At 33.9% G+C, this 24,142-nt stretch overlaps 1 protein-coding gene across 1 annotated transcript in view; it reads left to right on the top strand.

Moving 5' to 3' along the window:
* Positions 1 to 24,142, top strand: part of LOC145243788 (glutamate receptor ionotropic, delta-1-like) — a 72,679-nt gene that overhangs the window by 3,982 nt on the left and 44,555 nt on the right. The window contains exons 2-6 of the mRNA XM_080106825.1: positions 4,868 to 4,960; positions 6,880 to 7,026; positions 12,592 to 12,831; positions 17,075 to 17,274; positions 19,483 to 19,674. Coding sequence (XP_079962951.1) covers positions 4,873 to 4,960; positions 6,880 to 7,026; positions 12,592 to 12,831; positions 17,075 to 17,274; positions 19,483 to 19,674 — 867 coding nt within the window. The 5' untranslated portion in view covers positions 4,868 to 4,872. The remainder of the gene's footprint in view (positions 1 to 4,867; positions 4,961 to 6,879; positions 7,027 to 12,591; positions 12,832 to 17,074; positions 17,275 to 19,482; positions 19,675 to 24,142) is intronic.

The raw sequence follows: 24,142 nt of genomic DNA, 5'->3' as shown, positions 1-24,142 counted from the left end.
GTTTCTGTTTTAAACACAATTAAAACATGATAATTGATTTTTTTTTTCATTTTATAGTCAAATTCAAGAATTTCTGACCGCACAAGCAGAAAGGAAGGCATATAAAATCAACAGTAGGTTTCGTTATACGACAGAGGCGCGTTTAAAATGCACGTTTCTGTTTAGGACACAATTAAAACATGATACTTGACTTTTGCATTTTAAACTTAGATTCAAGTCATTATATATAAAAAATAATTTTATAAAATCAATAGTAGATTCTCTACAGTGCAATGTAAACTATGATGTATTGTGGGCTAAGTCACTGCGAGAAACATGTGAAGCTTCCTCTCGGTGCACCGTGATGGGTCCCCAACTAGAGCAAGTACTCAATCGATTTGATTGAGAAATGGGCGATTTAACTGATTTCGTCTCCTTGACGAAAAGAAAATATCATATTCCAAAATTTATGTAAATTGATCAAGTTTTATTTTTATAAAGCAAATAATTTTTAAGCGATTAATAGGAATTTGTAGGCATTACAAGAAAAGTCAGTCGGAATTATTCTATTTTTTTATTGTTTTCAAAATGATGGCGAAGGCAGTCGCTCTTCTGTTACTCTTATTAAAATATACTTGATCAAGTTACGTGATTTTTCGAATATGATATTTTGTTTCGTCACGAGTGCATACACGATAGAGATTTTTTCTTTACTTTTGTATTTTAATAAAAAGGGAGAATTCTGGACAAGAACTAAAGATCTTAAATTTAAATATCTAGTAATAACGCAATTTGTTTATTATGATTAAAAAAACACGTTTAAAATGACCTTAAACTATATCCGATGGTGAGGCCCCAGCTTGCGGGTTTTGGGGAGTGTGGAGCCACCCTTTAATTGCCATTGCTCCCAGGTCCACTCTGACCCGGAGTAGTAGTACCTGTTAGGGTCCCAACTATGGGTTAAATAGAAACTGAGTTGGAAAAAAACAAAAAACAAATATATTCTATTAAAAAACTTTTCTTCAAAATCACTGAATTCGGCATTAAATAACCTGAATAGAGTTGATATCCGTAAAACAAAAACAACCAACCAACCAACCTTAATTGTCATTGCTCTCAGGTCCACCCTGATCCGGAATGGTAGTATTTGTTAGGGTCCTAACTATGGGTTAAATAGAAACCGACTTGAAAAAAAAAATAAATTAATATTAACTATTAACAAACTATTTTTAAAAAATTCTTCAGAATAACTGGATTCGACATTAAATAATCTGAAACAGGTTGATATGCCGGAACGCAAAAACAGCCAACCAATCAACCAAAGGTTATAAAGATCGGAAATATTTTTTTTTAATCGCCATAGTCCATTCTAAACATCTGAGTAGTAAGCTATATATCTATAAAGATTTTTTTTCTCGTTCTGACATTGAGATTAAAAGCCTACTAAGCGACAGACTCCAGGACCAAACGATAGAATGACAATCTAGCAGTTTAATGACAGACAGACAAAGCTTCTTAATGATATGCATGGACACATTTAACAAACTCATGATGAAAGGCAACAATCCATTTTTCAGTGATGTGCTACAATTGGCCAAGATCAAAGTGTAGTATCTGTTCTTCAGATGCTGCCCTTCTATTTCCTGTTCTCTTTCGGTGGAGGAGAAATCCTTCATGACTGAGACAATTTTTATTTTTGTACCTTTTCTCCGCGTTAAAAAACGACCCTGGTGTCTAACTCTGTCCCGTGGGGAGGCATTGTAAATAGGTACAACCAGAGATTGAAACACACTCTTGTTGACATGTTTCTGAATTTTTTTAGATGAGAATTGATTATTCAGATATATATATATATATATATATATATATATATATATATATATATATATATATATATATATATATATATATGGATCATTCGGACTATCATTCTTATATTGAGAGTTATTTTCACAACATTTCGGTTGATCTAACCTTCAACCTTCTTTCAGGTGTATATGGGGAATTTCGAATAGAACCTTTTATTTGATCCATGAGAGTTGCATGTTCTTGTTCTGTCAGCCATGACTGGGTAAAAGTCGTCTGTGATTTGCGATTCTATTTTTTATGTCACCCGCCGTAAATATTAGACCTTCAATTCGTTATTTTTATTTTTTCACTCCAAACAAAGCATATTGCCGCACGGGATGTACTATTTTTTATCGTGTCTAACGGGGAAATGAGGGGAGTTGAGCAGCGAGATGTATGTTCAGTTTATATTTAAACTTCTGCAGATTACGGTCAGGGAAGCAAGAAACGTCTAGCAATGCTAGAGAAGAAATTTTCGACATTTAGGGACCTCAATAGGGAAGGGGGGGATTTTGCTGTTTTTCGGGTTAGTTGGGAGCATGTATGACGAGGGGGTCACAAGTGTCATGAGTTTATCAGCGCATATTGCTTTACTACATTGCGGCAATGGGACAGAGGTTGAAGCTTGCTTATTTTTATTTTTTTTAATATCTGCGTGGTATTGTCTTAAAATCAGTAACATTACAATTAGATTTAAGACTTATTTGGGGGGGGTCTTGTCTAAAAGAGATGGACTAGTAGTACATGTATCAACCCAGATGTGACAAAAATACTCCATGTGAGTTGTGACTTTGTAGATATACAGGATACTCTCTTATGCGAGTAATTTTCTAGCCCGGTAGAGGGAGCCTACCTTCTCTGCCTTGACAGAGTACAAAATAGACTTCGTGGCTTAGTGGGGGATGCCCTTTTCTCTACCCTGCAACCTCTCTCCCACAGATGAGGCGTTGCGAGCCTATCCTTGTTTTATCGTTATTTCCATGGCAGGTGCTCGTCTGAGCTCCAATCTCTGGTCCCCCCTCGCCAATCTTTCACGAAAAACACCCGTCTAGCCGAATCCACTGTGAAAAATTTCCCCCATTCTATATCTGTGTCTAAATCAAAACGCGGATTCCATGAACAAATCTTCTTTCTTAGAACTGCACGCCTGTGGAACTCTGCCTGCTTCCCTCCGGACTACAACTTGGATGTCTTCTTACTTATTAAAAAACTATATGTAATAATTATTGTCCGTAACTTGATGTCTACCACAATAAAAACACTGTTTTCCGAAACGATCGTACAAATAATTGATTTTGTTGTTGTTCCTTCTTATGAAACGGATTTTTAATTTAATGATAATTTTATTTTTAAATTTTAAATTATCAATCACATTACTAAATATTAAATTAGCTCTAGGATATTTACCTATCGAGCTTATTATATATCTAAATTACAACGAGCACTTTTTCTTTCTCGTATTTTAATTAAACTAGTAATTTCAATATTACATTAAAATACACTCTGCTCTTTAGACTATTGTTCTAATCTCCTTTATATATATATATATATATATATATATATATATATATATATATATATATATATATATATATATATATATATATGTTGATGTTTGAAATTTTTTACTATAAATTTATATTATACTAAAATATATATTTCATTTTTACTTTTAAATGGTACTTCAGCAGTTTAAATCTAGTTTTCCTGTGAGTCTCGCTCAGCAACGCCAGGCGGGCGATGAAAACCACTGGATTATACCGAGGAAACAGAAGTCAATACAAAAACGAAAATAAATAAATAAAATATACAACCTACCGTAATAAATTAATGAAATTTACTGTTTTAATTTTTTATTGTCAATTGTTTGTTTTTATTTTTTTTTTTTATTTTGTAATATAAGGTTTGTTTCTTTGAATTAGTGAACAAATATTTTTTTTCTATTTTTTTTTTTTTGTATGAAAAGTTATTTTTCTTTGAATCAATGAAAAAGTATTTGTTCTGTTTAAGGAACAAATACTTTTTTTTTTCTTTTAGATACTAAAGTTTCATAGCCATTATAAAGTGACGGAAAATCAAACTATTTCTAAATAGAAGATTATTAAAATAATTCGTATTACAAAAAATAATTAACAGAAACACCAGAAGAATTATCAGTGGTAACATTGCTGATTCATTAAGTCAATTAGTTTGTTTATGCGAGATGTTTCTGACAAAGCTATTTTCATCATCGGTTTTCCACAACAACGAAGTCAAATCCACGTTGAATATATGAATCCAGGTATGAAATTTCTTAGACATGATACAATCTGAAAAAAATTATTATTTTTAAATTATCAGGTACTTCAATTATTTACCCACGACTCTATCATTTTTACCCCCTAGGAGGAAACTTACCCCTTCTTTAGAATTTCTGACCCATAAAATAATTTGCTACATCCATGCATCTCCAGTAAACGCACACTCTGGGAATTCGTCTTCGCTGTCAATCTAGTCACGCACCATAGCGACGCTATAACCTATTACTGCTGGGTTATATTTTTGGTACAACCGGTCCGTATAATCAACAATTGTGGTGCGAGCCAATCCGTCACGAAAAATGTATTTCACTCTGTAGCTAATCTTTTAAGATAGCATCACATTTGCATATGGTTTTGAATCTATTTTATTTTTGACAATCGACCATATTTTGTTACTTACGGCTATTAACCTAACTTCTTTCTTTTGACCAGGTGCGTGTCTGTGTCTATAAAGTTTTATTACTGCTGGGTTATATTTTTGGTACAACCGGTCCGTATAATCAACAATTGTGGTGCGATCCAATCCGTCACGAAAAATGAGAAAAGCTCGAATTTTGAATCACGATCTCTTGGTTTGCTATCATCCATTTCGCTAAATAGTTCCTGATATATGTGCTTCAAACTAAACACTTTGCAAATATAGCAAAACATTTGTAAAAAAAATGTTGACGTTTTAAATAGCAGATAATCTTGGTTGTCTTGTTGACTTCATCTATTTTTTTTTCTTATAATTCTTTCAGCTGGAATGTTTTTATTCGTACCAATCATGATGACGTTTGTGTTGAAGACACACAGTGTGTATCTAAACAGGGATTTCAACAGAATCAAAGTTGGTGAGTTGAGTATTATTTCACTTTTGGGCTATTTATTATAAAATGCTATTCATTCTAGACGTATTGTTTGGATAATTTGACACTAAGTTGAAAAGTCAGGGCTGAAGGCCAGATGTAATGCACTCTACTCTCGTAAAAAAATGACTGGGCGACTCCGTTATTTTAATTTGTTAACAATAAACTACACCTAAAAAAGAAGGTAAAGCCTGGGAGATTGAACCTCCTAGGACTAATCAGAACTATAGGTCAGCCCAACAGAGCAGGGCCAGCCGAACCCACAATTTACTGGTTGTCGAAAACGTATCATCGATTACCATGGAGAAACAAAAGCAATTTTTCTCACGAACAAGCAAATCGCCCACCTTATATGTAGCCTTAAATGGAGAATCATTCGTAATCCGGAGCTCGCGAGTTCGAATCAACCTCACGGCATCATGTATTTTAGATTACACCTTTTGCCATTCAAGGCTTTTCTGTATTAAAAAAAAAACAAATGTACCTTTATTTGTTTTCTTTCCATGCACAAACAGCACAAACGATTCTTGGTCGTTTACTTCAGATGTATCGTCTTGGTTGTCTTGTTGGTTTAATTTTTTATTTCTTGAAAGTTGGTGAGTTGAGTACTATTTTACTTTAGGCTCCATCTATGATGGTTTTTGCATTCAAAAGATTTCCAAGGGAAAAATTGTATTTTGCTAGTGGATATGTATGGCGGATGTTGCAGTAATAGATGCTTAGCTAAAAGACCTGCTAATGTCTCCGATCAGCTAGAACCCCCTTAAGGTATAGTTTGACTTTTGTCGTGGCCGAATGGGTTAGAAGTTTGCTTCAGAACTATTAGTGTTCACGTTCGTGCCCACCTCACGGTCGATGTTTTTTTTTTTTTATTTTAAACATATTTTTGAAAACCTTTATTTCGTTAAACTTTTACATTAAAAAAAGTTATAGAATATTTTTTTAAAAAATATTTTTTCTACTTGTATTATTTACTTGCCTCAAAAGAAAAGTCATTTTTTTAAACGAAAAATCATTTTTCTTATGTCGAAATTTTTATCGGCGGTTTATTTAGCTAAGCGTTCATTAAAATACCAGAATACCATAAAATGCATGAATATTTCTTATATAAACGACACATTTTTTTAAATCGTAACAATTTGTTTCTTGCTCAAATGCCCCTATTCATTGGGCCGACATCAGTGAATTTAAATTATTGCATAGAAAAATAATTCAATTCAAAACAAATATCACTTACACGTTGTCAAAGTTTCCAGGTTAGTATATTTATTAAATAGAAGTGCACTGGAACCACTCCATATCCCTTCAATTTTCTACTTAATTTATTAATAAACTTATTACTTTAGATATCCTTATGTGGAGTGAGGTCAATTTTCTACTTAATTTATTAATAAACTTATTACTTTAGATATCCTTATAGGGGTATTTAGAGTGGGTCAGGGACTGAAAAATATTTCAAATGAAAGGAATAATTGTTTATTTCTTTACAACTAATTTAGTGCATATCCTCTAAAGTGTTTGTAGCTTATAGCCGATTTAATAATTTTTCGCGGTCCTTAAACCTAATAATTTCAAGTTTCTCTGTTAAGCATAAATAACAGGGTGAATTTAAGTATTTTCCATTCGAATATAGGTGTTTTGTTTGTTTTGATGAAATCCCAGTTACGCACCAAAAATGAAGCGTCAGTATTATATGCCATATTATTCATTGACATCGTATACCCACAGAGTCATTGAAGTACTACCAATATAGAATTTTTCCATTTCTGGGTGTATATTTTAGCGACGATGTGAGGCATTTATTAGTTAGTGATCATTCAGCCGAAATGTCGTATAAATAATAAAGAAGGTGAGATATTTTTACATTATTTGATTGAGTCAAATTATTTCATTTTGTTTTGCAGCCGCCATATTTGAATCGACCATTCCTCGTGTCCGAGCCCTAGAAGTGATCGAGCCCTTTTGCCGACAAACAAATTCATCCAGGACAGAATTGGTTTTCGAAACCCATAACTTTCCCTCGTATCATCCGGTTTTTATGGACGGACGAGGTTCGACGTTTTATTTATTGATTTTAATCCACATCCACAAAGCCCATTTACTAATAATCGATTTTAACGATTTTCTTATTTAGTCTGAATATAATCTTTTAAAAGAGACAATATTTCTATACACCGGTATCAAGCCATAGAAAAGATATCAACTTCAAATGGGTTAAAAAATTATACTAGTGGTAGATACACAGCCCATATGTGACAACAATATTCCATGCATGGGCGAATGCTGGCTTTATAGAGATATACTCTGAGTAGTTTTCTAGCACGATATAGGGAGCCCACCTTCTTTACAGTAGTCTTCGCATGAGCGAATGGTGGCTTCGTAGATGTTTAGATATGCGAGTAGTCTTCTAACTTGACAGAGTGAACCTACCTTTGCAGCAGCCTTCGCAATGTCCTCAATGTGTTTGTTTTTATATTTAGTCTGATGAATATTATCTTTTAAATTTGTTCATATTTCTATACGCAGTTACGCAGTTATCACACACACAAAAAAAACATGTTTTCTTTATTTCTATGCATTAAATATTCTCCAAATTAATAAAACGTCGTTTCCCTACGTAATAAAAAAGGTGTTGTGTCGTAAGGAGAAAGGGGGGGGAGAGTCTTTTACCGTTCCGATATAATCTCTTATTTATTTATGAGAGAAATGTCTGTACTTATCCAGCCTCTTATCAGGCTGTATTTATCAGGGTCGTGGCCGTCTAGTTAAATGTCTCTTAGTGTGTTGATGTGTAGCAATTACATATAACATGAATACGATACAATACAATACAATACAATACAATACAATACATACAATACATTACAATACATACAATACAATACAATACAATACAATACATACAATACAATACATACAATACAATACAACACAATACATACAATACAATACAATACATACAATACATACAATACAATAAAATACATACAATACATACAATACAATACATAAAATACAATACATACAATACAATACATAAAATACAATACATACAATACAATACATACAATACATACAATACAATACAATGCATACAATACAATACAATACATACAATACAATACAATACATACAATACAATACATACAATACAATACATACAATATAATACATACAATACAATACATACAATACAATACATACAATACAATACATGCAATACATTACAATACATACAATACAATACATAAAATACAATACATACAATACAATATATACAATACATACAATACAATACATACAATACAATACGTACAATACATACAATACAATACAATACATACAATACAATACATACAATACATACAATACATAAAATACAATACATAAAATACAATACATACAATGAATAAGAGAAATTGGAACCAGGTGGATTGCTAAGTAGATACAATGGATAGCAATGTGAAAACTGCTGAAATTTAAAGGAAACACCTAGAATGCGCAAACTAATACACATGAGCTACAAACATTAGCCGACCATATGAAAACTGCAGCGGAGATAAAGCGGAAAGATAGAAAAACACCAAATAAGATCAAGAAAACTTAAAGTGTATATTCATAAATTGACCCGCAATCAAACAAACCTTCATCGGATGAGTGCAGAAAGAACTAGGAACCGTGAAGACCAGTGGTCGTTAGCTGGAAATCAATGGTAAACGGCTGTTGCGATAATGCAAATTCTTTTTGCAAATTCTTTTATCGAAAGAGGAGGAGAGTGCTGGAAATCTGGTGAGACTTGTTGTCACTCAGACTCCAGGGAACACCACAAGTTGTTCTCAAAGTGAGCAGATTTTGATGATGGCTTGTGTGACTACTCCTAGTGAGTAAATACTACTACTACTACTAATAATAATAATAATAATAATAATAATATTAATAATAATCCCCATCACGCAACCCCTCCCATTGTCCCATCAACGCCCCCCCCCACACACAAAAAAGTGTGATACCGTGTGATACCAAATAGCCAAGAAGGGTCAAGGAGGATGGAAGGACTGTAGAGAGAGCGCTGACCAGACCTCCGCTGGACAAGCGTGAAGAGAACTGGGACCTTGGAGAGGCTTAGTGCTACTCAAATTCCAGTATAGACCAATGGCCGCTGCCAGCAAGAAATCAATTGTGAGAGGCTGTTTCAATGACACAAATTTATTTGCAAATGCTGGACGTCTGGGGAGACTTTTTGTCACTCAGCTTCCAAGGAACACCTCAGGTTTTCAATCAGATCTTTGATGAACTGTGGGAAAGCTCCATGTGAGCCAATAATAATAACTTGATAAAAGAATGAGAGAGATTGGAATCAGGGGGAGGATGGCTGAGAAGATACAACGGTTAACAATAATGAAAACGGTCAAAATACTAAGGAAATCTTTTGAATGCAAACACTAAACACTAATAGACATGAGTTACAAATGGAAAATGCCACAGAAGCAAAGAAAACATAACGGAACACTACATGGAACCAAGGAAACTGAAACTGTATAATTGTAATAAACTGGCACCACACCAAGTAGTCGAGAAGATTCAAGGAGGACGGAAGGACCGAGGAAGAAAAGCACCAACCAGGCTCCAACTAAATGAGTACGAAGAGAACTGGGAACTCGAGGAGGCTTATTGCCACCCAAATTCCATCAAAGACCAATGCCTGCAAGAAATCAATGGTAAACGGCTATTGCGATAACGCAAATTCATTTGAAAAAGTAGTCGAAAGAGGTGGAGAGTACTGGAAATGTGGGTAGAGACCTGTTGTCACTCAGACTGCAGGGAATATCACTGGTAGTTGACAGAGAAATGTGTGATGACCTGTCTGAAAACTCACAACCCTACACGAAAGGCTAGCCCAAAACCTGAGAAGATGTATACAGGAAGCAAGCGTACCAGACTGGATGACAAAAGGTAGAACCACACTGCTACAGAAGGACACGGAGAAAGGAACCGTCCCTAGCAACTATAGGCCAATCACGTGCTTTCCAACTATGTGGAAGATACTGACAGCGCAACTGAGGGAACAAATCTACCACTCCCTGAATAACCGTGGACTCATCCCCGAGGAGCAGAAAGGATGCCAAAAAGGAAAAAGAGGAACACATGATCTGCTATGTATAGATCAAAAGATTCTAAAGGAGGTAAAAAGAAGGAGAAAGAATTTAACCATGGCATGGATCGACTACAAAAAAGCGAACGACAGGATCCCCCAAGCATGGATAATAGAATGCCTAAAAATGTATAAAATACCATGCAGGATCACCAACGTAATAGAAAATGCAATGAAAACATGGAGACTGGAATTGAAAGCCGATGGACAACACATAACAGAAATTAACATACAAAGAGGCATCTTCCAAGGAGACTCGCTATCACCACTGCTGTTCATCATAGCCATGATGCCCTTGAATAGTATTCTGAGAAAGTGCCAAGCCGGAAACAAGTTCTTCAACACAGAGGAAAAAATGAACCACCTGATGTACATGGACGATCTGAAACTTTTTGCAAGGACCGAAAAGGAGCTAGAGACACTAATTAACACTACCAGAATCTTCAGCCAAGATATCCAAATGGAATTTGGAATGGAAAAGTGCGCACAACTAGTTATAAGAAAGGGAAAATTGGAAACGACAGAAGGCATGGAACTACCCAACCAAACAGAAATTAGGGCACTAGGGAAACACAAGACGACTATAAATACTTGGGAATTCTGGAAGCGGATACCATCAGAGCAACAGAAATGAAAGAGAAAGTTGGAAAGGAATACCTCAGGAGAACAAGAAAACTCCTGGAAACTAAATTATATAGCAGAAACCTAATAAAAGGTATTAATACGTGGGCAGTATCACTAGTAAGATACTCTGGACCGTTTATAGGGTGAACAAAAGAAGAACAGAGACAACTCGACCAGAAAACCAGGAAACTCAGGACCATGCATAATGCACTACACCCAAAGGACGATATTGGCAGACTCTACGTGAAAAGGAAAGACGGTGGGAGGGGACTGATCTCTATAGAAGACTGTGTGAAGGACACGACAAAAGCCTAGAAAAATACATAATGCAAAACATTGAAAGAATAATTATGGCAGCGAGAGACACTGAAAAAAATAACAGAAAACAGAGAGACAAACGACAAAACGAGAAAAGAGAAGTGGGGAGAGAAACAACTCCACGGAAGATTCATAAGAATGACAAAAGATGAGAATAACGAAAACACCTGGACATGGATGCGAAAAGGACATATAAACCGAGAAACTGAATTTCTAATAACTGCAGCACAAGATAACTCGATAAGAACCGACCATATCAAAGCAAGGATAGATAAAACACAAGAAAACAGCAAATGAAGACTCTGTGGACAAAGTGACGAAACGATAAACCATATAGTAAGCGAATGCAGCAAACTTGCCCAAAAGGAATACAAAAACAGGCATGACCAAGTGAGGAGGGTGGTACACTGGGAATTGTGTAAACGACTGCATTTTGAGCGAACAGACACATGGTACAAGCATAAACCTGCAACAGCACTCGAAAACGAGAACCACAAAATCCTATGGGACATGGACATACAGACGGACAAACCCATCCAAGCAAGAAGACCAGATGTCGTAATAATTAACAAGAAAGAAAAATCGTGTCAAATCGTAGACTTTGCAGTCCCAGCTGACCACAGGGTGTGTATGAAAGAAAAGGAGAAACGAAGCAAATACACAGATCTAGCCAGAGAGTTAAAAGGGATTTGGATGATGAAGAAAGTCCAAACAGTACCGATAATATTAGGAGCACTAGGAACAATCCCGAAAAACTTGGAAAAAAGAATGTCAGAAATTGGAATCAGAAGAATAACTGCAAAAGTACAACGACTAACGATAATGAAAACGACTGAAATATTAAGGACAACCCTTGAATGCGGAGAATAATACAAGACAATATAACGAATAAGCGTTACAGGGAATGAAGAACACCGAAACTGCATATTTACAAGTTCTACACCCCCCATCAAGCATTCCCTCCATTGTTTCATCACCGATCCCCCCCCCCAAAAAAAAAAAATTATACGAAAAGGCCGAGAAGGGTCAATAAAGACTGAAAGACCGAGGAGCGAGCGCCAACCAGACCTCGGCTGGACAAGCGCAAAGAGAACTGGGACCTTGGGGAGGCTAAGTGCCACTCAAATTCAAGTATAAACCAATGGCCACTACCAGCGAGAAATCAATGGTAAGCGGCTGTTGCTATGGTGCAAATTTATTTGCAAATGCTATCGAAGGAGGTGGAGAGGGCTGGACGTCTGGAGAGACTTGTTGTCACTCAGCTTCCAGAGAACATCACACGTTTCCAATCAGATCGTTTGTTGACTTGTGTGAAAGCTCCATGTGAGCCAATAATAATAATAATAATAATAATAATAATAATAATAATTATTATTATTATTATTATTATTATTATTATCATCATCATTATTATTATTATTATTATTGTTGTTATTATTATTATTATTATTATTATTATTATTATTATTATTATTATTATAATAGCATTTTTCTTTCTTTCATTATTTTTTCTTTTTTTAAGTTGAAGCTTTAGTTGGAGAAAACGTGGAATTCATAGTATGGTTCGTGACTTGTGACACCCTGGATTTCCTGCCTCGGAAATTACGACAGCCTGCCAGTTTTGCGAACATCTTTCTTAGTGTGGAACCTTGTACTCAGGCAAGACCCGTCGAAAACATTGCATGGGACCTCGTAGCTATCGCTGACGTCATTCAGAAGCTAAAGTGGTTCGATGTGAACATCATTTTCGATGATTCAATCGGTAATGTACATTTCTTAACTTATTCCTCGAAAAACAACAAAATTGTTTCCCTTTCGTAAATAACTCATACGCAATTTGTACTCTTGTTCAATACAGAATTATCCTTGGCCTTTTTTGGCTAGGATCAAAGTGTAGTATCTGATCTGATGCCTCACTTAAGTAATTGATCCTTGGTCAATGTGGGGGAAACCCTTCATACTAAGATAATTATTATTTATTTGGACACTGCGAGAGTGCCCTCTTTTTAGGGGAGCTGGATTTCTCCCACGTTAAAAAAGTGTTAGCTAGTGTCGATTTTGACGAGGGTCAGATTAGGACAGGTCAGGATAACCTATATAACATTAGATGTGTTTACACACGTGGACCCAACACGCTGTAGACTCAGTCAGAAAGGGACATAAGACAAGTAATAACTCGACTCCTTTTTTTGTAACAACGACATCTAATTCCTCATTCCCCACCACGCGTGACATCTTGTTATGGCGGTGACGTCACCCACGTCTCTAACGTTCTCTCAAACGTCGTCCACATCTATAACGTGATCGTCTTCTCTAACATGCTCTCTCTCCGAGTTTAATAGTCTGCTTCTTTTTTCTTATAATGGCGGCATTTCGCACACGGCTCAGTATTTGTATATGCATGCGCCCGCGCTCTGTTACACCTAGCCAAACGAAAATATACCCAAAAGACGGTTATGTGACTGAGGCGGAGGCCAAAGATCAAGTCCATAGACTAAACGCACTAGAAAAAAAAGGTAACGAGCGGATATGAGATGACGTCACGTGTGTAAATGAAAAAGCAAAGGGTTTCTAGTTAGTTCTTTCCGAAACTGAACAGTGCGGGTGGCACGTCCAATTATGTTTGTGATCTTGGCGTATGTTGACTAAGGATTCTGTCCATCGTCGCTTATTAATTATATTTTAAAAGTAGTTATTGACATAAGAAACATATAATTAATTAGTTTTGTGGTTTCTGCCTCCATGAGTAAATCTTCTCTCTAAATGAAACTTTTCAAAACTCAATAAAGTCTCCTTTGTATAATTCATAAATGAAAGGTTTATTTTGCCCAAGTTAAAAAGACGATCACGGTCCACACATGGAAAGACGACAAGAAGAAATGACAATGAAAATAAGACCAGTGCGTGTTAACCTCTCGCACACACGTTTTAGAACATTTAATATACTTGCAGACTTGATCGTTCACGAGCGAGAACAAAGATACACAACCTACGCGTATGAAAATGTAAATTGTTTTCAGCTAACGTTGTATTTAATCCTTTCTGACCTGAATTATGATATATATATATTATTCCTTATTGGAATTTTTTTTTTTTTTTTTTTTTTTTTTTAGATGAGCATTGTATGTTAATTTTATTTTATTTCGGACTACTAGTCTCATCTTATCTTTTTTTTTTTTTTTTTTTTATTTGGTGCACCAAATAAAAAAAAAAGATAAGATGAGACTAGTAGTCCGAAATAAAATAAAATTAACTGAATTATGATGTACCTATTTACTATGCCTCCCCACGGAACAGAGTTAGACACCAGGGTCGTTTTTTTAACGTGGAGAAAAGGTACAAAAATAAAAATTGTCTCAGTCGTGAAGGACTTCTCCTCCACCGAAAGAGAACAAAAAATAGAATAGCATCTGAAGAACAGATACTACACTTTGAGATATTAAATCTTTTATTCATGTTAAAAAATACAGTCAAAATTAACGATGAACAAAAAACTTAGGCACATGGCCAACTCAAAAGGGGGGATTTTGGGGGTCGTTGGTTATCCTTGTCACTCCAGAACTAAACAAAGTCAAAAGTTTCTCACAGCTAGTATCTTCTTTCATCATAATACCGCATTCACCCTTTCATATTGGGGGACGTCCTAGTAACTCCCAATTTTTAAAACATTTTTTATTGACTACACTTTGATCTTGTCCCGAAGGCCAAGAAAATATTGATTGTTAATTTTAGTAAGTTTAAAGGATAATGATACTGTGATTGTGTTCAAACTGGAAAAATTATGAATTCTAATAGTTAAACTACCACTGGGAATTTTTGCATTTCATAAACTTACCCTGATTATTATCCACCGTGTTTGAAAAAAATGTGTTTATGACAACAAACGAAATCCTCCACTCTCTGAGACAGATGGCGGCATACTGAATGTAAGCAATGGACAGTTGCAATCTGGAGGTATCTGGCATTTACCCAGATATTGAACTAATACGTACAAGGCGTTTTTTAATCAATTCCAACTATATTTATGCCGTTATATTCATTTATTGACTGAACGAATTAGTTCAATCAGGTCAGAAAGGGTTAAACATCAGCAAAACTTTGATATTGGGGCAGCTAGTTGGCTGCAAGTTTAATCAAATGGCAGACTCTTTATTTGTATTGTTTTCGGTGGATTTCATCTATCTTGGCAGCAGAAAATATAAATTAAAAGGAAAACTATCTTCCTCATCAGTCTTGTTTCCCTTATTTTGCTTCTTAGTCCTCATATTCCAAGAGCGATGCTTCTGACAAAGTGATAAAAATTGCTGTTTTCATGGTCAGAATCTATTCCATCTAACACTTTCGATGATAAGTTTGTGACTTTGAAGTACTATTGTTAAGCTCCTTACATCAAATGGCTTCATGTCCTGTCTTGTGTTATTTTCATACAAAACTATGAGCAAATGAGTTGGGATAAATACTTGCAGACAAAGATTACAAATATATTTTGTCTTAAACAACGCAAATTAGCCTTGTTCACGACACTAAGGGTGACAACTACAATGCAGAACGATACGATACCGACGAGAAGATCAATGCAAGTGAGATTTTAGCCAACCTAGATTCACAAGGAAATACCAATAAATAATGGTTTAGATATTTGACCAGAGCAAGTAATGTCACAATACAACACCCTCCCTACTTCCTATGAAAAACCAAATAAATTTTAAGCAAGTAGGTTGAGCCACATCTTCTAGACCTGGACACGAGTTGATACGCCAAGATATTGTAAACAAAGCGAGAGACTTTTAAGCACGTGTCGACACGACAGGAAATTTTAAACAAGATGACAAACTCATTTATCCTCCGAACTTTTTACAAGAGTTTCGGATGAACATATCCAGTGTAGCGAATTACAGAGCTAATAGCTAGTTTTAGCTGTAGACAAGGAACTCTTTATCGACAGGGCAAAAGTCGGAATGCGACCATATTGTTATTGACTTGGAAAATGCCCGGTGGCTTGGTGTGATGACGACCGGTAATAAATGCCTTTTCTTTCAACTGAAAAATCTCCTATTGAATTTCTTTCATTTGTTTCTTTGTGAGACTTTAATGCACAACGTTGGGGCTGTATCAAAATATAACGTATTAAAATTAACGTGTAGAATGTAACGTGTTTAAATGCAAAGTGTAAAAATGTAACGTGTTAAAATGTAACGTGTTTAAACGTAAGGATTTAAAATTTGAAGCGTTAAAATGTGACGTGTTTAAATGTAATGTGTTTAAATGCAAAGTGTTAAAATGTAACGTGTTAAAATGTAACGTGCTTAAATATAACGTATTAAAATATAACATGTTAAAATGTAAGGTATCTAAATGTAACGCGCGAAAATGTGACGTGTTAAAATGTAACGTGTTAAAATGTAACGTGTTTAAATATAAAGTGTTAAAATGTAAGGTGTCTAAATATAACGTGAAAATGTAACATGTTAAAATGTGATGCGTTAAAATGTGACGTGTTAAGATGTGACATGTTAAAATGTAACCTGTTAAAATGTAACGTGTTTGCATGCAATATGTTAAAATGTAACGTGCTTTTGCATGCAATATGTTAAAATGTAACGTGTTTAAATATAAAGTGTTAAAATGTAAGGTGTCTAAATGTAACGTGAAAATGTAACATGTTAAAATGTGATGCGTTAAAATGTGACGTGTTAAGATGTGACCTTAAAATGTAATCTGTTAATATGTAACGTGTTTGCATGCAATATGTTAAAATGTAACGTGTTTTTGCATGCAATATGTTAAAATGTAACGTGTTTACATGTAAGATGTTAAAATGTAAGATGTTAAAATGTAATGTGATATACGTTTAATTACAAAAAAAAACTTTTCAATATTAAACCTTATTTATCTTCTAGTAATGTGTTTACATGCAATATGTTAAAATGTAACGTGTTTGCGTGTAACATGTTAAAATGAATCTGAACAAAGGATTAAAAATATGCCTCTTGTGTACTTCACAGGCCGCGTAAAACTTTTGTCCCTCATGCAAGAACTGTCGGCTAAATTCGTGAAGTTTTCTCTGCTAAGAATTGACAATTCATCATCCGACTATAAAGAGGAAATATTTAATAAATTCATTTCATTTGGTCCGAAAACTTTCGCGCGGAATAATTTCTTGGTGATTCTTAAAAAAGAAAACCTTCAAAATGTTATTCATTCGGTAAGTATTCACAAAATGTAGATATTTCACAGTGGATTTTCGGTTTCAATTCTAAACATGGGCACGGAAATATAGCATGGCTTAAAAGGATATAAAAAAGACATAATTGTATTTCAGAATATTCTATTCTGATTGGCTATTTATTTTCGTTAGCGTTGGTTCATGTTGTTCTGAATAATAAAATGTAATTCAATTTAAACCTTTCTCTTGAAAAACATTATTATTGTAAGCATGCTTTAAATGGATATAAAAAGATATAATTGCATTTTCAGAATATTTTAATCTGATTAGCTATTTATTTTCTTTGGCGTTGGTTCATGTTGTTCTGACTGTACTGACTGTTGTGGGGGTGCTGGGACGGCCTGATAGTTGTCTATCTTTGATTAAGGAGGTTTCCAGGTAACGCTCAATCGTCTTTTTATGAACATTCTGTAGATTTTGAGGTTTTTCCTTTACTTGAATATGTCTGGGATATGCAGGCTTTTCACATGCTGATTCACTCTGATGAATCTTGTTTTCAATTTAACAGACATTGTTAAAAATGGAATTACATGTTCTTATTCAGAATAACACGAACCAACGCTAAAGAAAATAAACAGCTAATCAGAATAAAATATTCCGAAATACACTCATGTCTTTTTATATCCATTTAAACCATGCTTACAATAATAATGTTTTTCAAGAGAAAAGTTTAAATAGAATTACAATTTCTTATTCAGAACAACATGAACCAACGCTAAACAAAATAAATAGCTAATTAGAATAAAGTATTCTGAAATACAGTTATGTCTTTTTTATATCTATTTAAACTATATTTTCAATAATAATGGATTTTTGAGGGAAAATGTTTAAATGGAATTACATTTTCTTATTCAGAACAACATGAACCAACGCTAAAGAAAATAAATAACTAATCAGAATTAAATATAGTATCTTTCCATCTTTTGTTTCTGAAAAATAAAGTCATATATAACATTATCAAATACAGACAATAAAAAAGTAAATTCATTTTAATATTATCATGATAAATAGTTCCGAAATTTCCTACCAAGACGCATGCTCAACACTGTATTTCAGAAAATTTTATTCTGAATAGCTATTTCTTTTCTTTGACGTTGGTTCATATTATTCTGAATAATGTAAATCCATTTAAACCCTTCTCTCAAAAATCTGTAAGAGAAAGTGGACAAGATATTTTATATTATAATACGTCTTTACTTTTAAAGGCAAAACGCCACTAAAGGACAAGGGTTATCAAGACGAACTTTGGCTTCTTCCTCATTTTTCATTTTCTTTTTCGTCTGTTTCTCTTTTTCTTTTTTTTTTTTTGTAAGCTTCTTTTTTTTTCTCTTTTGGATTCTCTTTTTCCCAGATTCTTCTTTTCCTTCCCCTGCTTCTTCTTTATCATCATCATCTTCATCATCATCTTCTTCATTATCATCAACTTCACCATCTTCAACTTTTTTTTTCGGCTCCTTGTTTTTCCTGTTACTTCCAGAGACGGTTGTCTGAAGACGAAATGCACTAACATTGATGCTTTTTGTTTTTCTAATTCCTTTTGCAAAACTTAATTATGTTCTGCAAAACAAAAAAAACAACAACAACCCACCGTTTCTCCCTTTGCCCCTTTGCCCCTTCTCATTTCCCCTTTCTCTTTCTCTCTCCCCCACTTCTTGACTGGTTTCCTAACTTAAAATTTACCAAACATTAATACTGTAACCCTTTTTCCTCTCCATTTGTAAAACTCATTCATGTTCTGCAGGGCAAGGAACAAAAACGATAAAATCCACTATAAAACAACTAAACCAAACCAAACACTACAAACTAACGATTGAAGATACAAAGAGCTTGAAGAATAAAATCCTTCTACAAAATAACTGGATGCAACATGAATAATATTTCCAAAATAACTGGGTTTGCCATTAAATAACGCGAAAAGGGTTGATATGCCGTAAAAAAACGTTCTTCTTTTTCCCTTCTTTTTATTCTTCTGCAAATTCGTTTTCATCCTCGTATTTTTCTTCAACTGCCTTTTCTTCTGTTTCTTCTTTATCTCATTTTCCTTCGGCGTTTTCTTCTTTTTTCATTGCCTCTTTATTTTTTTTCCTCTTCTCTTTCTCTTCCCTTTTCTTTTTCGTTTTTCTGCTATTTCTTCTTCCTCTTTGGCTTTCTTTTCTTCATCTACTTCATTTTTTTTTTCTATTTCAGGCCTCAATACTTATGATGACGATGGGCAAAATTTATTGGATGTTTGTCAACGATAATTTACAACCGGAAGAATTGGTGGAATATGGAGTGAATCCCCAAAATGCCAACATGCTGCTTTTCCGAAGTTTCTGCGATAGAGACGGCAAAGATATTCGAAGAGTTAAAGAATTATTACCTGAACTTCAGCAAATCGTAAGTCATTCGATGCTTTCCAAAATTAGATTACCTTAGTCATTTTTTTAGAACCCCAAATTGAACCGAAATCACGATCATTGCTATAACAGGCCTGACAATTTTGTAACATGACGTTTTATTGAATATGGAGGGAAGATATACGAACAGTTAAAGAATTATCACCTGAACTTCAGAAAATTGTAAGTCATTCGCGCTTTCCAAAATTGGATTTAGTCATTTTTCCAAATTGAACCAAAATCACGATCATTGCTATAACAGGCCGTAAAATTGTGTAACATGACGTTTTATTGAATATGGTGTGAAGGTTCTAAGATAATTTATGTAAACTAAGAAGAAAAAATACCCTGTAAGATGGCTGTGATGATTTTTATTTGTTTTACATACTTTCTTATAAGAACCACAATTAAGAGCCGTGTAACTTTTTTTACATGGCATCATCACTTATCAAGGCCAAAAGGCCACTCGAGGATAACGGTTAAAGAGTGTACAGTAGTCAATTGGACAATATACTAATCGTTAGTAATGGAAATTCGGTAAATTGGTTAACTTATATGGAACGGCTCATCAAGAACTTGTTTACGTTAGACTTGAAGACAACCATATTGTAGTCAGCTGGAAAGCAGCAAAACGGAAGCCAATTCCATAGGTGTGCAGTTCTAAGAAAGAAGCTTTGTTCATGGAATCTACGTTTAGGTTTAGGCGCAGATAAAGAGTGGGGGGAAATTGTTGATAGTGTTTTCCGCTAGACGAGTGTTTCTTGTGAAAGTTTGGCGAGGGGGTTGCAACTTTTATCAAACAAAGACAAATGCTGGTTTCAAGGTGTAATTTGTATTTTAGTGTATTTTCTAGCGAACGTGTAACTAATCATGACTATGGTTAAAAGCTTTTTAAGACTGAATAGCTTTTTCTTTTTCTTTAACGTTGGTTCATGTTGTTATGAATAATAAAATATTAAACTTGATGTAAATGCAATTGATAATTATTTCTTTTTCTTTAGCGTTGATTCATGTTGTTGTGCACTATAAAATATTAACCTTGATGCAAATATAAATGAGAGAAACGGTTAAAAAGCTTTTCCGAATGAATAGTTATTTGTTTTTCTTTAGCGTTGGTTCATGTTGTTATGAATAATAAAATATTAATATTGATGCCAATGTAAATGATAGCCACGCTTAGAAGCTTTTCCGAATGAATACCAATTTCTTTTTCTTTAGCGTTGGTTCATGTTATTGTGAACAATAAAGTATTAACTTTGAATTAAATGGAAAGGATGGTCATGTCTAACAACTTTTCAGAATAAATTAATGGAACGTATAATCTCTCTTCCTGCTGTTTTAGTTACACCTTAATTTGCCTTAGTTTCGTATAAATTTGTATTTACATGTTATAACATATTTGTTTATCCTTTTCTTTAATTTTTAATTAATATTTATTTTCACCTAATACTGATTATGTGATTAATTTAAATGTTAAATATATCATTTCTAGTCTTATCTTAGGATCAACATGATATATATATATATATATATATATATATATATATATATATATATATATATATACTAGCTGTACCTGGCCACGCGTTGCTGTGGCTCAGTTTGTTAAAATGGAACACATGTGAAAGTAGAGAAAAGTTTGATTCTTTTTTTCAAGAGAATGTACAAATTATCTATTTTTTTCAACAGATGTTAAGAAAATAAACAGAAAAATACTTCCATCATTAATTATGCAAAAAAATAAATAAAATGTTGATTTAGTGTTTCAATATGCTTATAAATTACGATAAAACTTGCTGAGTATGCACTGTTTTACGGTTGTTGTAAAAATGGAACGGAGACTTAAATTTCGCTTCGTTTTAATCTTTCTTAATTTTTTAATTGTGCCCCCCTCAAACGAATATAATCAAAACAGTAACATTCAACAATTGTACTTTATGTATATAAAACACAAAATATTTATTAAAAAAATTTTTTTTTTTTAAGTTAATAACGAAAGGGAAATAATTCCATTTTTAAACGAAAAAGTCAGTTTGGTATATCTTTTTGTTATTTTTTACATAAGTCCAACTTACCATTCACATTGGAAATGTCGCCATTTGTAGGTTGTCGGGTACGTTTACAATGAATAAACACTCCAATCTAGTAGATGTATCAGAATTTTTATAGGAACAGAGGTTATATATAACGTATATATATATATATATATATATATATATATATATATATATATATATATATATATATATATTAATTTTTTCAGTATGCCGAGAAAGTGTAAGGGACGTAACTCGATTCAACATTTTATAAAGAATTTCATTGATAAAGATATTTTTTTATCTGCAAGCCATGTACCATTGCAAAGCTTGGGTTGATTTATATTTTGCAACATGATAATTGGTACGCCAATTTTCAATTGCAGTTCATGCGGTGGCATCCCTGGCAAACCTAGTGAATTCAAAAATTCTGTTGAATAATTAAGCACTTCATCTGCTTCCACAACAGTGTCGATGGATTTGTATATGACTACCTCACTTGGAATTTTAATTTGAATAGCGTTAAGTTCCTGGATGTCTTTGTATTGAACTGCAAGAATAGCTCGTTCACTCAGTCAACTACTTTAATTTTTACTATTTCTCTATGATTCAGTATGCCGAGAAAGTGTAAGGGACGCAGTTCTTTTATATTCTTTATATTTTTATTAATTATTTTGATTTTTGTCTTTATTAATCTCCTATGCTTAATTTTAAACTTGTACTTCTTACATTAATTTTTTTATATAGCAATCTAGGTTAAATTTCTCATTTATTCTACTTCAAAACTTATATTCTGATTTAGTCTAGTTTTATCCATCATATTCAACTAAATATTTTGCACTTACTTAATATTTAGTTTCTTTTTTATGCTATTGATAATTTAATTCTATTTCCCTTATTTAGTTTTTTATTATTATATTTTCACCCCAAACAAGGCATACGTTGAAGGTATGCTATGTAAGGTTTTGAATAACAAGATGTCTCTTCACATTACATTTAAACTTCTGCATGTCAGTACAGTTGCTAAATCAGGAGCCAGGAAGGGAATTCCAAAGTCTAGCAGTTCAGGGGAAGAACCTATTAGGGATCTATACTATGTGAGGTGGGATTTTGCTGCTTGTTTGGCTTGTCGGGTATATTTACATTGAGGGGCACAAGGGCTTGTAATTCGTCAGAGCATCCACCATTAAAATACTTGTAAAACAGGCAGAAGGATGCAACATTTCGTCGGTGGGCCTATTGGTGGGGCAGAGGTTGAAGCTTAGATTACAGTTCAGGACCTATCAGGCTGGCGACTCTCTTTTGAACTCTGTCCAAGAGAGATAGGCTAGTAGCAGATGCATCAGCCCAGATGTGATAAAAATACTCCATACATGGGCAAGTGGTAGCCTTGTAGATGTACAGGCTACTTTCAGGCGAAAGTCCACCTTCTTCGCAATAGCCTTGGCAATGCTCTCTGTGTATCTGTTTCAGCTCATGAAATCTTTAGCCATAGTCTCTGTATCTTCAGCAATACCTATTAGTGGTTGAGAAGGTTTCTTATAATTCTTAAAGGAAACGAGCTTAGTCTTCCTAGCATTGAACGTTTTCTGCCATTTCCTTGGATATGTATCCATTCCTTTTCCTCACGTGCCTGTTATAGAGCATGGTGACGTCAGTAAATATGCCCATCTCAGAGTATATTATCAGGGAGGTCATTATGAATATCAAGAATAATAACGGTCCAAGGATCGACTCCTGAGGTACACCTGCTTTTATATCATATTGTTTAGACGTACGACCAACCTGGATTCTATTCTTATTTAAGAAGGATTTAATTGTGTTAAGTATTCATTCAGTAATATCATAGGATCTGATTTTCATGAGAAGACCATCGTGCCATACCCTGTAAAAAGCGTTAGATATATCTAGGGCTACTACCCTCCCCTGCTTTATATAGTGCATGGTATATATGTTCACAGATTACAGTTAGGATATCTGCAGTAGAACATACGACCATAGAGGACAACCTGGATTCTTCTCTTATTCAAGAATTATTTAATTATGTTAAGTATTCGTCCAGTAATACCATAGGATCTGATTTTCATGAGAAGACCATTGTGCCATACCCTGTCAAAAGTCATAGATATATCTAGGGCTACTGCTCCCCTGTCTTCTGTTATATTTAGTTTAGTTTCTATTTGTTAAATTAACCACCTACTACTTTATTTATCTCACCATTCTAAAATCTTTGTATTAAATTTAAAATTCTCTTTCTACACTTACATTTCATTCACGACATATTTCTTAATGTTAATTATTTTTATATACGCATGTTATTTTAATTAGGTTAGGCTTGATAATAGGAATTTATTTCTATGTAGACAGGTTTGTATACCATCAAACTTTTTGTTTAACATTTCTTCTTTAGAATTCACTAGGTGGTATGATTCA

Source organism: Euprymna scolopes, chromosome 22 (assembly GCF_053919585.1).
Source record: "Euprymna scolopes isolate OS-2025 chromosome 22, ASM5391958v1, whole genome shotgun sequence".
Classification (NCBI taxonomy): domain Eukaryota; kingdom Metazoa; phylum Mollusca; class Cephalopoda; order Sepiida; family Sepiolidae; genus Euprymna; species Euprymna scolopes.
Note: the sequence above shows the minus strand (reverse complement) of the source record. Positions and strands in the feature narration are given on the sequence as shown.